General features: G+C 41.5%; 1 protein-coding gene across 2 annotated transcripts in view; it reads left to right on the top strand.

Moving 5' to 3' along the window:
- Positions 1-16,003, top strand: part of LOC137618735 (hydroxymethylglutaryl-CoA lyase, mitochondrial-like) — a 71,921-nt gene that overhangs the window by 44,615 nt on the left and 11,303 nt on the right. For both annotated transcript variants that reach the window (XM_068348907.1, XM_068348905.1), the window contains exons 4-5: positions 1,543-1,755; positions 13,022-13,210. In XM_068348907.1, the coding sequence (XP_068205008.1) occupies positions 1,543-1,755; positions 13,022-13,210 (402 nt within the window). The remainder of the gene's footprint in view (positions 1-1,542; positions 1,756-13,021; positions 13,211-16,003) is intronic.

The following is a 16,003-nucleotide window of genomic DNA, read 5'->3' as shown; positions in this document are numbered from 1 at the left end:
CGTACTTAAAAAGGCAGAGTAATTGTTCAAGTCGACTTCCTTACCAGGTACCTATTTATTTTATTTTTGTTATTTTGATAACTTCTAAAATGAAATAAAAACTCTTAGCTCATAATAATGTAAACATATTGCTGGTCTGTACCCACCCCCCTGGGTGTGAATCAGCTATTATAATCACCGGCTAAGTTAAATATTGAAAAATGTTATTTTGATAATAAAATAAATTTTTGAATATACTTACCCGGTGATTATAAATTAAAGGACCCTCCCTTCCTCCCCAATAGAGACGCAGTGGAACGAGGAGAAAAATGAGTCTTTGTTTACATTGAGTACTGGGTATCTGGACGACAGATGGCGCTGTTGGGCACACCCGCAACCTGTGTAGCGATCGCTGGCGAGTTTTACCTTAGAGTTTTCTGTCGAGCAACAGAGTTGCAGCTATTATAATCACCGGGTAAGTATATTCAAAAATTTATTTTATTATCAAAATAACATATTACTAGCTAAGCTACAACTCTGTTATTATTATTATTGTTATTATTATTATTATTATTATTACTAGCCAAACTACAACCCTAGTTGGAAAAGCAAGATGCTATAAGCCCAAGACCTCCAACATGGAGAAATAGCCCAGTGAGGAGAGGAAACATGGAAATGAATAAGTGTTATACGAACTAATGAAAAATTAAAATAGAATATTTAAAAAAACATTAACAACATTAAAATAGATAATACATATGCAACTATCAAAAGACTTAAGTCAGCCCGTTCAACATAATAAAACTTTTGCTGCAACTTTGAACTTTTGAAGTTCTACTGACTCAACTACCCAATTATATAGTGATGATTATATTGACAGTAAACTTTGTCCAGTCGGTGTAAAACTATATTTTTACTCAATGAGTTTATTCACTCAAGAGGTTAACTGCTGCACTGTAAATTTTTAGTAGCTACTTTCCATAGCTCTTTAGCTATGGTAAGCATTTCTTTTATGAGAAGGACACTCCAAAAGCAAACCATTGTTCTCTAGTCTTGGGTAGTGCCATAGCTTCTGTACCATGGTCTTTCACTGTGGGGTTAGAGTTCTCTTTCTTGAGGGTACACTTGGTCACACTATTCTATCCATTTCCATATTTCATTTCCTTACTGGGCTGTTTTGCTTCTTGGAGCCCTGACACTTTTAGTGTCTTGCCTTATTTATAGGGTTATAGCTTAGCAAGTAATAATAATAGAGTATTTTTATAATTGATAATTTGTATTTTCAAATGTAATCATTTGGATTTTTTGTGTGTATGTATTGTTCAATATAGCTCATGAGTAAAACAATAATTTAAATGGGTGATGGAAATTTTTTTTGTTTTTGCCATTCAATATTGTATAAATATGATTTGTTCTAGAAAAGGATATAAAATATATGTAGGATATGTCTTGTATTAATATTTATTGATATAGGATTAATATTTGGATGATTTGTTTTGAAATCAAACTAGATAAACTAAGCCTTTCGATGTTCCTCAACACCGGAGTTATTCATCCTTTCAGGTTGCTGTGAAGTGCGACGAGGTGGCCATATTTGGAGCTGCTTCGGAATCGTTCAGTCAGAAGAACATAAACTGCTCCATAGCGGAGTCGCTCGAGCGTTTCAGAGTCGTCATGGAAGCGGCGAAGAAAGCCGGAGTCAGAGTGAGAGGCTACGTATCCTGCGTCTGCGGCTGTCCGTACGAGGGTCCGGTTGATCCCAAGGTTGTGGCGCAGGTGAGCTCTCAACCTTTTCTGACACTATAGTTCTGTCTCTTTATAGCTGGTCGTAATTCTAAAACTAGTGCAAGGAATGACAAGGCCTTAGTATGGGTAGTCTTATGAATTTTGTACAAAACCCAATGAAATTTACAGTATTGCATTATCAGCAAGTTTGCAAACTTAAAAGAATGAAATCATCTAAACATGTACTGCTTAAAGTACTGGATGTCCCGTTTGGAGTCAACATGCGTAGTGTCGATTCACGAGAAGCTACTTTACAATTTATCGAATATCTTCACGTTAGGAATTTCTATGTAAGTTGGCGACAGGTTTTTAACGTCTTACATTGGAAAGTCCTGTTGGACTCTGCCGGTTCTTTTCTGACCTCTATAGGTCTTTACCATAAGTAGCTAGCAGGCACGAGAGAAAACAAAGTTGCTATTCAGTCAAATTCATATTGCTAGAGAGAGGATTTTATTTTAGTAAATGTCACTCTTGTATATGTACTGCATCTCTATCCTAGTGTCCGCTAATGGCTGTGGGTCACACACACTGTCCTAAACATGTGTTAATTAGAATGGCAATGCAGCAAGACTTGCCTGTCATCTTTTGTATTTATCTGGTGATGTTTTTACTAATCAGTAGTTTCACAGGATGTTTCTTAGAGATGTTAAAATGTGATGTCATTGAAATAACAATTAGTAAACAGGATGAACTTCTAACTCCCTTGTTATAGAACTGTTTGCTATTTGCAAAATATACTTGAGAAAAGTTCCCCATTGTAAAATGAGATCACATCTTAACCAGACTTCTGAGTCACATCAGATCTAAATTGCTTAACTCTCAAGTTGATGCATATAGCTCAACTTTACTGTTTTTTGCTTTTGCTCTGCGTAGCTGTGCAGTAAAGCTTTCTGTCCCGTGAGCTGTATCGTCAGCATTGGAATAGCTTTCTCTGTAAAGTTTAAACTTTTTCTAACATCATAAAACAACTAGTTTTTCTAGTCTTCCTTACGTAATCAAAGCAGAAGCTGCATCGAAATTGGCAAAGAAATCTAACAGCGTGAGGCGATCACAGTTTGCCTTTTTACCTCCGCCAAAGAAGTTGGAAGGAGGTTATGTTTTTGCCCCTGTTTGTGTGTTTGTTTATGAACAGCTTCCTGGCCACAATTTTAATCATAGAATAATGAAATTTGTAGCGATTAACTCATGTAAAAAGCTGGAAATGAATAAATTTGGGCAGCTCAATGTCACGGACGAGCAAAATGTCCAATTCACGTAATCAGCCATAAGTTTGGACGTCGTTGTCACAGAGACTTCAAACTTGGTTCATATTTGAGTGTATTTAAATCCACGGCAATTAATACAGTACATGTTAAGGTCGCAGGTCAAGGTTGAGAAATAAGCTGCCGCGGCAGAGGTCTGCACTCTACTGAGTGCCCCACGAGATTTTCTTGTCTTCCTTATGTAAACGAAGCAGAAGTTGAGTCACAATTGGCAAAGAAATCTAACAATAGGAGGAGATCACAGAGTGCCTTTTTTTATCATTTTCTAGAAATAGCACCACATTATTTCCCCATTTACCAGCGTAATTTATGGCTTTAAATACAACAAGAGCATTTGATTCTCCTCCCTATTGCATCATCTGAATCCTGACCAGTTAGATAAGTACAACCTTTGGAGTTTATTGTCCCCATGAAGAGATAAAAAAAGTTCACGAGATGTAGAAGTGATGACTCCGGAGAAGATACACGAGGAATTGGTATTGTATTGTTTGTTACATTATCAGTCAATAGATATGTAAGTAGCAGGACAAAGACCTGTAGGAACAAGAAAAACATGAAAAATGGAATGGATAAGGAATCTGATGGTAGTTTGGTTTGATAGGAGTACAGGATTAAGGAAGATAGATGTTTTTTCACGTCCAGCACCTTAAAGGAAAGAGTTGGTTGGAGAACATTTATGATTTTGATTGTTTTTGTTATCAAAGTAGACTACTATTTACTATACAAGTTCCATGCACACACCCTTGCAGGCAGCATTACTTTCCCATGTCTTCTCTTGCATAGAGAAACTTGTACATACATACATACATATACCAAGGCACTTCCCTCAATTTTGGGGGGTAGCCGATATCAACAAATGAAACAAAAGAAATGGGGGACCTCTACTCTCTATGTTCCTCCCAGCCTGAGAAACTTGTAGCTTTAGGAAACACCTACTACTGTAGATAAGAGTGCTCCCCTTATCATTGCAAGATGATATTCAGGTCCGTGTCCTCGTCTTGGCCGGCTCTCACAGTGTTTTGGTTACTGCTAAACAAGATGATCTTGCCCATGATTGAGTTTTATTTCTGCTAAAACATTTTAACATCAATCTTCCAACAGTAAAGATGAGAACTTATTGACTGTTATTCATATGAATGATAGAATCATTCATGTTAAATCAGCATTAGTTATACAATTCTTCAATTTTAAATATTTAACTTAGCCGGTGAATATATAGCTGCAACTCTGTTGCTCGACAGACAAACTGTACAGAAAAAACTCGCCAGCGATCGCTATACAAGTTGCGGGTGTGCCCAACAGCGCCATCTGTCGACCAGATACCAAGCTCAATGTAAACAAAGACTCAATTTTCTCTCTGTCGACGTGTCGACAAGACGTGTTTTTCTCGCTGTTGCTAAACTGGAGTTTTTCACATCATATTGGTGAAGTACTATATTCTGGTTTTGGCTTTCGCAATGCAGGTGTTTTATCTTCATCTTAAATCTTGAACTCGTTTTGGATAGATTTAATTATGGTGATAAAGAGAGTATGGACTTTCTTTCACTTTTAAATGGCCGACCCTTCCCTTAGACGGAAGTGTGTTTAGGCTTTTAGTAATTATCTTATCACGTTATAAATTAATTATAGATTTTACTCTATATATTTTATATCTCTCCGCCTTTATTAGGCCTCTTCGATTAACTTTCCATTTATTATAAACATATAAAAATAAATTTTAATGTTTTGTTTATATGCGACCTTTCCTGAGAGTAGGCGGTCCTAACTTGGAAACCGAAGTTAAACAACGTTGAGCCCTTTGCAATCGTAAATAGCTTTTAAAGAGCTAATGATTTAAAACCCTTTAAATGAATATTTTTAATAAATATTTTATGAAAGATTTTCTTTGAATAGTCTTCGTACTGTTTTCAAAGATGAACTAACGTTTAGTTTATTTATACTACGCAGTTTGCGCTCTATCGTTACGATAGAGAGAGAGAGTATCACGGTTTCACTTTGCAGAAAGAGTAAATCGATTCTGACGTTTTGTTCATTATTCTTTCAAAGCTTAAAGGAACTTTTTAATTGAAAAACCTTTCAGTTTTTTCCTTTGGTCAAATAACATGTTTTTTTGACGAAATGTAATTGGGCTCTTCTCTTAGGTGCGAATCAAGAGAGAAAGAGAGAGAGAGATAGAGACGGAGGGAGAGAGAGGAGAGAAAACGTTCCGTTCAAGCGGGTAACATTGTTCTCGAGTTACTCTCGTCCCTAGTCTCTGTACGGGGAGGAAGGATAAAACGTTTTTAGTTTTTTATTCTCGTCCCCAGGCTATGTGCGGTGAGAGATTGAAAACGTAGTTTATATGAACTAGTGTTTAGTCTCTTTCCCAGCAACTGAATTTTTTATCTTTAAATATGTTTTCTGTTTTTTGCTGGTATTAATGAGCTTGCATTATACGACTGATTTCGCAATTACTACCTTTTAATGAAGGGTAGAATTGCGTGTTTCAGGTAGAAATCAGTAAAAGTTTCGATTTCAGTGAAATAAGTGCAAAACAGAAAATCGAAGTGATAAAGTGATATGCGCAAAGTGTTACAGTGTTGCGTCCGAGGGTTCGTCTGTTCGTGCCTGTCGTTCACCTAGTCCGGGACCTCTTGCAAGCTCCCAAACAGGGGAGAAGTAATGTCGAACGACTTATGGGTTCGAGAGGCCTTGATCAACGAACAGACGTTGCCCTCTATGGTATCGGGTGTATCTTACCAAGATCTCCCCTACCATAAGACGAGAGAGACGTTTTTTCTCCTCGTCATCCGAAGGCTTTTCGCATAAGAAACCTGTCACAAGGTTTCGAAGCCCTTAAGCGAAAGTCAGTCCTTTCAGGACAGGTCCAGCGTCCTGGCTACAGCCATTAGGACAGCTCTGACCCTATGCAGTCATCGGATAACTGCTCGCCGCCTAACAAAAGTGTAACACAGACTCCGAGAGTCTTTTTTTGGTTGGCAAAGTGTTGCGGTCACAGACGTTACCCTCGTCTCTTACCACAACCATTTCCGTTGATCCTTAATGGGTTGTACGGCAAGACATGCAGAATATGCTTGCCTCCCTTATGGAAGACTATTCTGCCGATTAGTCCGTTGAGTCTAGCCGTTTATCTCATCGATATCCTGGCTTTCAGCCAACCTAACGTTCCTTTGTGCTTCCTGTTGACGTTGGCGTAGCTAAGTCACGTCAGTCAGGTTGTTTAGAACCACACTCGATGCGGTCTCGTGTGGATTTTCAGCCGCATTTGGACGTTAGGCCACTTGCTGATGCTCCTGTTGACGTTCAAGACGTTCGCTAACAATCGGAGTTGACTTGTTTTGACGCTGTGCGTCAACCTCCGCATTCTAGAGTTGTTTTGACTGCTCAGTCTAGGCAGTCAAAGCAGTCTCGAGTGGACGCTGTGCGTCCTCACGCACCTGTTGTGGTTGACAGTTCAGTTGTTGACAGTTCACAGACTGTCAAGCAGTTACATGACGTTGCGTCCTGGTCCGCTACTAATGCACCAGTGAGTGTGGACTCTGCTTGTAAAGCATTGCCACCACGGTAGGTCTCTCCCTTGCTTGAGACTCAGCTTTTATCGGACAAGGTTCCTGTAGATGAGGAAGTTGCTGTTCCCCCTCCTACTGATATTACCTTGAGGACTCTGTCAGATGGAGAGGAGCCTAAAGCTGCTTAGCCCTCTATGGACTTTAATTAAATCATGATGATTTTTTTTAAGGATCTTTGTCCGGATCTTTTTGTAACTGCTGCTCCTCGTTCGCCTAAACGTCAGAGCTTACACTAGGCCTAGCTACTTCGAAGCCGTTGTTTTTAAGCTAGTGCTCTCTCGCTCTCCTAGAGAGCTTTACGTTTGCTAGGCAACTGGTTTATCACCAGGAGGAGTTTGGGGGATACAGCCTTTGCTTTCCCTTCTTTTAAACTGGCTTATAGAGCGAGAGTCTGATATGACACGAGAGAAGTTCTCGGCTTGGGAGTTCATGCCTCTGCCCAGATAGACTTCTCAAATCTCGTAGACTCTCCCTGGCGCCTGGCCAGGAGACGCTCCAAGTTTTTTACAGGTCAACTTCACAGCTGTTTTCGAGCCTTTGAAGTTTTGCTGTACAATTATGTCATGCATAAACAAGGCTTTCAGGGATGGAAAGCGGTACCGCCTCAGTCGCTAACCCCGTCTGTTGCCGCACCTGCTCCCGTAGACCCTAAATGGGCTTTGCTGCAAGACATGCAGTCCAAGCTTGCGTCCTTGATAGAGGACTTTAATGCGGAGAAGGTTGCTGCCGAACCCTCTGGCCAACAACCTTCCAACCGGTCGGTTGTGCGTCCTGTTGACGCTGAGGTAACCTTCTCGCGTCTGCCAGTTGAGGTGGTTCCTCCACCGATGCGACCCAGTGTGGGTTGCCAGCCGCACGTTGACGTTAAGCGACGCTCGGAGGTGGTTGTTGACGTTCAGGACGTTCAACAACCGGCAGAGGTGACTTGTTTTGACGCAGTGCGTCAACCTCAGCAACCCGGTAGGGTGTTGACGGCACAACCCAGACGGTCTAGACAGTCTCGGGTGGACGCTGTGCTTCCTCGCGCACCCATGGTTGTTGACAGTTCACAGACTGTGCAGCAGTTCCATGATGTTGCGTCCGGCTCCGTCACGCATGCACCAGTGCGACCGGACTCAGCGAGCCAGACGTTGCCCACTCCGGTGCCGTTTCCTCATCAGTTTTCGGATGAGGAATTATCTGATGAGGACGTTGCTGAACAACAAGACGATCAGCCCCCAGAATAGATCAAACCCTGCTATCCATCCAGAAGATGCTGAAGAAGGAACGCTGCTCAGTCAGGCTGTGGATGAGTCTGGTAGGGACGCTGTCATCCGTGGAACATTTTGTGTCACTAGGAAGACTACACCTCCGTCCTCTTCAATACCATCTAGCTTTTCACTGGAAAAAGAACAAGACGCTAGAAGCGGTCTCGATCCCGATTTCCGAAAAGATAAAGTCTTGTCTGACTTGGTGGAAGGACAATATCAACCTAAGAGAGGGTCTTCCCCTGGCTGTTCAGACTCCCAACCACGTTCTCTTCTCGGACGCATCGGACGTGGGCTGGGGCGCGACACTAGACGGTCGGGAATGCTCAGGACTGTGGAACTCGAGTCAGAGGAGCATGCATATCAACTGCAAGGAGCTGTTGGCAGTACATCTGGCCTTGAAAAGCTTCAAGTCTCTCCTTCGAGGCAAGGTGGTGGAAGTAAACTCAGACAACACCACGGCCTTGGCGTACATCTCCAAACAAGGAGGTACCCACTCACTGACGTTGTACGAGATCGCAAGGGACCTGCTCATCTGGTCAAAAGGTCAAGACATCTCCCTAGTAACGAGGTTCATCCTAGGCAACTTGAATGTCATTGTGGAGGATTAATTTTATTTTAATTTATTTTTTTTGTTTTGCCAAATCCTGTGTGTGTGTGTGAGAGAGAGAGAGAGAGAGAGAGAGAGAGAGAGAGAGAGAGAGAGAGAGAGAGAGAGAGAGAGAGATATTGTGTTAGCGAGCGAAAGTAGTTAGGTTAACGATCGTTTGTGGTGAGAAAGACTGTTGGTACAAATGAGATTGTTTGTTTACATTTTTTAGTTAGGTTACGACAGTGGTGAATGTTTCGAAGCGAATGTTTTTTTGATTGACTGCGTCCTGAAGCAGTTGTGTGGTTGAATGCTGGATTTTATATTTTTCTGACCAGCGTGGAAGTGGTTTTTGATTTTCAAAGTAAGTACAGTTTTGTTTATCTTTGCTTGTCGTGATTGTGAATGATAGGAACAATTTATTATTTATCTTTGATTATAGTGCGATAGTTCAGTTAGCTAGAAGTGTTCGTAAGTGTTTTTCTTTTTTATTTTGGCAGGCTGCGATTCCTCCTTTGGAGTGACTAAATTTCTAGAAAGTGGATTACTGTTGATGACCTGGCCTGGAACTGATCATATTTAGACTGTTTTTTTTGGATTAACGATTGTCGATGACCTGGCCTGTTTACTTCGATTGCTGCTATTGATGATGATAATGATGATAAGGATGATGACGATGATGATTACGACCCCGATTAGGGAGGCAGTGGTGGCAACTTGCCATACAGTTTAACCTGTTAATCACAGATTGAGGGTTGTGCCGTGAAAGACAGTTCGGCAGTTTGTGAACGACTGTGTTGCAAATAACATATATGAGCATACAAATTTTGGTGTTGAACTCGTAATATATATGTGTTTTGTGTTTTCATGTTTGGGTTGCGGTTAGTTTTAAGTTTCGTTAGGATTTATTGGATTGCGGAAAGGTTTTTTTTGTTAATTATATATTTAGTTTAAAGTGTTAAATTTTGATTAGTTTAAAGTGTTAAGTTTTGATTGGTTTAAAGTATTAATTTTGAATGTGGATGGTTTATGATTTATTTTAAGTTTTATGAAATATAGATTTAAGGTTATGTTTTGTTTTGTTTTGTCCTTATGTCTAAGAGTCTGGTTTTAGATAACGTAAGGGGAAAGTTTGTTTTGTGGAGACATTTGTCAGCTAGAGTGCTTCAAGGGTGTGGGGGTTGTTTTTGCAACATCCCGCCACATCATAGCAGATTGTCTCAGTCGAAAAGGGCAAGTAATTCCAACAGAATGGACCCTCCACAAGGATGTGTGCAAGAGACTTTGGGCCACTTGGGGCCAACCAACCATAGATCTCTTTGCAACCTCGCTGACCAAGAGGCTTCCAATCTATTGCTCCCCAGTCCCGGACCCAGCAGCAATACATATAGATGCCTTCCTCCTAGATTGGTCACATCTGGATCTCTACGCATTCCCACCGTTCAAGATTGTCAACAAGGTACTGCAGAAGTTCGCCTCTCACGAAGGGACAAGGTTGACGTTAGTTGCTCCCCTCTGGCCCGCGAGAGAATGGTTCACCGAGGTACTTCGATGGCTAGTAGACGTTCCCAGAAGTCTTACTCTAAGGGTGGACCTTCTACGTCAGCCTCACGTAAAGAAGGTACACCAAAGCCTCCTCGCTCTTCGTCTGACTGCCTTCAGTCTATCGAAAGACTCTCGAGAGCTAGAGGCTTTTCGAAGGAGGCAGCCAGTGCGATTGCTAGAGCAAGGAGAGCATCCACCATTAGAGTCTACCAATCGAAGTGGGAAGTCTTCCGAGACTGGTGCAAGTCAGTTTCTGTATCCTCGACCAGTACCTCTGTAGCTCAAATAGCTGATTTTCTCTTATACCAGAGAAAAGGACGATCCCTTTCAGCTCCCACTATCAAGGGCTACAGAAGCATGTTGGCCTCGGTCTTCCGGCATAGAGGCTTAGATCTTTCCAACAATAAAGATCTTCAAGATCTCCTTAAGTCTTTTGAGACCACCAAGGAGCGTCGTTTGGCTACCCCTGGTTGGAATTTAGACGTGGTACTAAGATTCCTCATGTCAGACAGGTTTGAGCCGCTACAATCAGCCTCCCTGAAAGATCTCACTTTAAAGACTCTTTTCCTGGTATGCTTAGCCTCAGCTAAAAGAGTCAGTGAGATTCATGCCTTCAGCAAGAACATCGGATTTTCGTCAGAAAAAGCCACCTGTTCGCTACAACTTGGTTTTCTAGCCAAAAATGTGCTGCCTTCTCGGCCTTGGCCTAAATCTTTCGATATTCCCAGCTTATCGGAGATTGTAGGCAATGAACTAGAAAGAATCTTATGCCCTGTGAGAGCTCTTAAGTTCTATTTAAAGCGTACCAAACCTTTACGAGGCCAATCTGAAGCTTTATGGTGTTCAGTTAAGAAACCATCTTTGCCTATGTCAAAGAATGCTTTATCATACTTTATCAGACTGTTAATACGAGAAGCTCATTCACATCTGAGTGAGGAAGACCGAGCTTTGCTTAAGGTGAAGACGCACGAAGTTAGAGCTGTTGCAACTTCCGTGGCCTTTAAGCAAAATAGATCTCTGCGAAGTATAATGGACGCAACCTATTGGAGAAGCAAGTCAGTGTTCGCGTCTTTTTATCTAAAGGATGTCCAGTCTCTTTACGAGGACTGCTACACACTGGGACCATTCGTAGCAGCGAGTGCAGTAGTGGGTGAGGGCTCAACCACTACAATTCCCTAATTCCAGATCCTTTTAATCTTTCTCTTGAAATGTTTTTTAATGTTGTTTTTATGGGTTGTCCGGAAGGCTAAGAAGCCTTTCGCATCCTGGTTGATTTGGCGGGTGGTCAAAGTCATTTCTTGAGAGCGCCTAGATTAGGGGTTTGATGAGGTCCTGTTGTATGGGTTGCAACCCTTGATACTCCAGCTCCTAGGGGTCGATCAGCATCCTAAGAGGATCGCGAGGCTCCGTAAGGAAGACGTACTTATAAGGCAGAGTAATCGTTCAAGTCGACTTCCTTACCAGGTACCTATTTATTTTGTTTTTGTTATTTTGATAACTTCTAAAATGAAATAAAAAACTCTTAGCTCATAAAATGTAAACATATATTACTGGTCTCTACCCACCATCCTGGGTGTGAATCAGCTATATATTCACCGGCTAAGTTAAATATTTAAAAATGATATTTTAATTATAAAATAAATTTTTGAATATACTTACCCGGTGAATATATAAATTAAATGACCCTCCCTTCCTCCCCAATAGAGACGCAGTGGGACGAGGAGAAAATTGAGTCTTTGTTTACATTGAGCTTGGTATCTGGTCGACAGATGGCGCTGTTGGGCACACCCGCAACTTGTATAGCGATTGCTGGCGAGTTTTTTCTGTACAGTTTGTCTGTCGAGCAACAGAGTTGCAGCTATATATTCACCGGGTAAGTATATTCAAAAATTTATTTTATAATTAAAATATCATGTTTCAACAATTTGGATAACACTTAGGAAACTTCTCTCGTTCGTTATTTGACCGAATTAAGAGTTCAATCAGTAGCTTCTAGTCTTTCAAGGATATTTTGTAATGCTGACATATTGAATACTAGCTTTTATTGTTGTATTTTATCTCTTATCCCCATGCTATTTGCCCTTAACCCCCAGGCGTTTTTTTGTTCCAAGCACATTTTGCAATATATATTTTTTAAATTGCTCTAACAGCCTTAATTTTTGCCATAGAGAGGTCAGGTTGGTCTCATTCTTTTGGAAAATGCCTGAAGATTCTCATATAGTTATCAGAAATATGCAAAAAAAATGTAAATAGCAGTTTTTGGCAAGGACGTACCAGTACATCCATGGGGGTAAAAGTGCTAAGTATCTACAGATACATTCTGATAGAAATGTGTTCTTGTAAAGGACTGAATATTCTTGGATCTTTATTAAAGAATGTGTGGGTTGGAAATATCACATTATTGTCATTGAATTTTATAAGCTACTAGAAATTCTAGTTTTCTTATTAGTTTAGTATTTGATAAGGACTTTGTAAGCAACCTTAATGCTCTGATTTTTATTTTGTGGCAGATTCATCCATGCCAAGATTCTTGTGCAGGATGTGTTGTACTATGGTAGCGGTATGTTAAGATTTATATAGGTGGTGGTCTATTGAAAGCTATTTAACTTTTATAAGGATATCTTCACTTTTATTCTTTTAAATTGAATTTCCTTTTATTTATTATACAGTATAACACAATATCGGCGTCAATGACCTTCGATGTCAGGCTGCAAGAAAACTCAAAATCAATCAATTAATTTTTTTATCACACTCTTGCCATTATCTTTAAATTTAGCAAGTTGTTACTTTAATCTATTCTTTTGTGTCATTTATAATTTGCAAAACTGGTCGTTAGACTCCTTTGATTGAGAATTCTTTTAAAAAGTTTATCTAAAATAGCAGACAGAACTTGCTTGTGCAGTTCATAATTTAGGTATTCAAGCTCTGAAGAAATACCTCAGTTGAATTTTCTGTTTTTTGTTTTAAAGAACTAATATGTTTCCTTTATAGATGTGCAGTACCATATTTTACCATTCTTATAATTGTGTTCTCTTGTATTTGCAGGTTGCGCTGGAAATGTACGAAATGGGCTGTTACGAAATTTCGTTGGGCGACACAATAGGTATAGGAACTCCGGGCTGTATGCGGAGGATGCTAGAGGAAGTGTTGACGGTCCTTCCTGCGGATGTCCTGGCTGTCCATTGTCACGACACGTATGGCCAAGCTCTGCCTAATATTTTAACGGCGCTTCAGGTGAATATTTCTCAGTATTAATTTGCTTTTGTGTTAGCGGGTTTTTGTGTTATCTGTTGCTTTAACAGGTCAGCCAATTTATGTCTTATGCCCTATCTTACTTTTGATTACAATGTAGTTTTAACTACAGTATAATCTCATGAACCGCTGATTTGAATATGTTATTGAACTTTTGAAATTATAGAAAAAATATCTATGTTAATAAATCACTTACCTGTTGGGGCTGAACTGAAAGCACTGGGTAAAGTTTTAAAGCTGTGTGTCAATACATCACCACTTGGTAGAGTAGGCTGCTGTAAAGTCATGTTTCAAGTAAGAGGAATGTTGGCCCAAAGGTCAAGAGGTTTCTCCCATTCTTTCCTCTTCAGGTTTCTTTTCATTTACTTGTTCCTACTCTTATACAAACCTGAGTCTTTTAAGATAGGAAATATATTTTTATTGGAGCTGCAACGGCTGTTGAATTCATTTACGAGATTGTTAACATTAGGTGGTGAGATCAGTTGAGAAATCCCGCCCCTTCACCTGTCGGAGGCTCATCACTTTAGTTTTCGGCCGTAGCGAGAACTGACGTACTGTTGTGTCTTTACGAAACTTTTTCATCTTTCTTTTTCTTACGGGAAGTTAATGTTGGCTGTTGATTGTGACTATGGATGTGAAGCCAGAAATTGGTACCTGCCAAGGAAAGGGAAGACTTTGCAACCAGTTTATGGCTAAACTGTGCTTCTTGTAGGTTGCGTAAATGTCCCGAGTGTAGGTTGTGGCTTCCTGTGCTATGATAGGCATATGCCTCGAAGGAGTTGATAAGAGATGCCTTTTGCCTCTTCTGTTCTCTCATTGAGTATGTCTGCTACTGCCGTTGTTGTGCATGTGCCCCTGACTCGGTCTCATTTGAGTATGTGTCGGGAGCAGGGAGCTATGTTGGCAGGCTGTTCAGGTTCTGGTGGTGTGTGGGGGTACCCTAGTGTTTGTCGCACCCCATCGGAAGTTGGAGGCTATTCTCTAGTTGATGTGCAAACCGCTGCCAATGGAGTTTACCTGAGAAAGGCTTGGACCGTGTTAGGTATTTCAGGTAAAGCCTCTTATAACTTTGTAGAGTGAGCTGGTAGCTGTACTACCTCTCCCCCCATGTCTCCCCTGCGCCAATGTTCCCCTTGGTGATGCTAGTGGTGAAAGGCCTGGTTGGTGTGTCTCAAGTGTCAGTGGCTTTGATATAGTACACAATGATAGCTCCTTTTAAAGACTGATCCTTTGATACTACTGCCAGCCAGAAAAGCTCCGGCACCTGAAGGTTTCACTCGTAATGTTGGCGTAAGTCAGCCCCAGGGCCAAAAATACGTGTTCCCCCGGTGCCGATTGTTGCCCCATGCATCACCCAACCTTGTCACCCCATTGTTTGTCACAAGTTTCCCTGTACCCGTCGTCCCGACCATTGTGTCTATGAGTCCGAAGCAGGTAGTCCCCTCTCTCCAACTGTCTGTGACCGTACCTGTGTCTGTTTCGCAAGGTCCTATGGGTATTCCATCCCTGGAACTACCCTGGTCAGATCTGGCTAGTTTATTCTTGGATCAAGTTGATAATCAGATCTGTGGATCTGAGAACTCTCGCTTCCAGCCGGCCAAACAAGACCTTTCTTCCCCATCCCTCCTCCTATTGAAGCAGAGAAGATTCTATGGACCAGAGCTTGCTAATTTATTACCTGTGCAGATTGACGTGGTATGCACACCACTTGGGGGACTCTCCTTGGAGACACTCAAGGCAGAAGGTACGTTTTCCTCAGCCTGCGAGTCGGCGTCCCTATAATCGTTTGCCATGTCCTCCCTCCAAGTTGTCTCTTAACTTGACCAGTGGTCAGGGGCAGTGATATACTTCGCCAACTCGACAGGTTATCAACAACCCCAGACACACTTGCTGTCTGGTGGGATGCTAGTGACCTTGGCCTCACCAAGCAACAGACCAGTGGGCCAACTGGGTTTTGAAAAGGCGGGATGCTTTAGTCTCCAATTCTCAAAGCAAGTTGGCTCAGATGTAGCTCTGACACTGAAGATATCATTGGTGCGAGCAGCTACAACTCTCCAAATAGTCAGTTGCAGGCGGCTATGGAGAAGTGGAAGACTGCTTTGCAGGGCTCGGATTCAGCGTGCAGTCTCCTTCAAGGTCCCTGGCCTTCGGAGGAACTGTGGCCAAACCCTTGTGTTGAGCAATGTCTGTGAGATGGGGTACAGTGCAAGGAAATCACTCAAAGCCGTCCATAGACCCCTATCAGGACTGTCTGTAATGTCTTCCAAAAAGGAGTCTGTTCATGCTTAGTCTTTTAGAGCCATCCAACCTTGGCCTTCCAGGAATGGGGCGAGAGGAAAATACCAATGCTGGTGTTCCTTCTCCCCAAGCTTCAGGGAGTAGGGTAATGCTTATTATGCTATTGTGCAGCCTGGAAGAGACATGGAGCTCAATGAGGGTTAGTGAGTGCTCTTCGGACCATTGGCTCCCTTATCTCACTTACCGACAGAGTTCTTGTCCTATTCTCCAACCAAAGTCCTTGGCCTTGCGGATAAAAATACTGGATATTGGAGAAAAATGGGATGAAAGTAATTCGAGACGAGTATCTGGAATTCTGCTGTTGACTCGTCCCAGTGGAGAAGTCAACTGGGGGTTGGAGACTGGTCATCGACCTCTCTCCACTGAATAAAATGTATTTACTCAAGTTCTGGATGGAAGCCACAATCATTGCCAAGTTCCATTAGAAAGGGAAACTTGAGGCTTTTAGTGTATGCCTTGATTGCTAATAGGGTCGAG

This window comes from Palaemon carinicauda, chromosome 25, assembly GCF_036898095.1.
Source record: "Palaemon carinicauda isolate YSFRI2023 chromosome 25, ASM3689809v2, whole genome shotgun sequence".
In the NCBI taxonomy this organism is placed as follows: Eukaryota; Metazoa; Arthropoda; class Malacostraca; order Decapoda; family Palaemonidae; genus Palaemon; species Palaemon carinicauda.
Note: the sequence above shows the minus strand (reverse complement) of the source record. Positions and strands in the feature narration are given on the sequence as shown.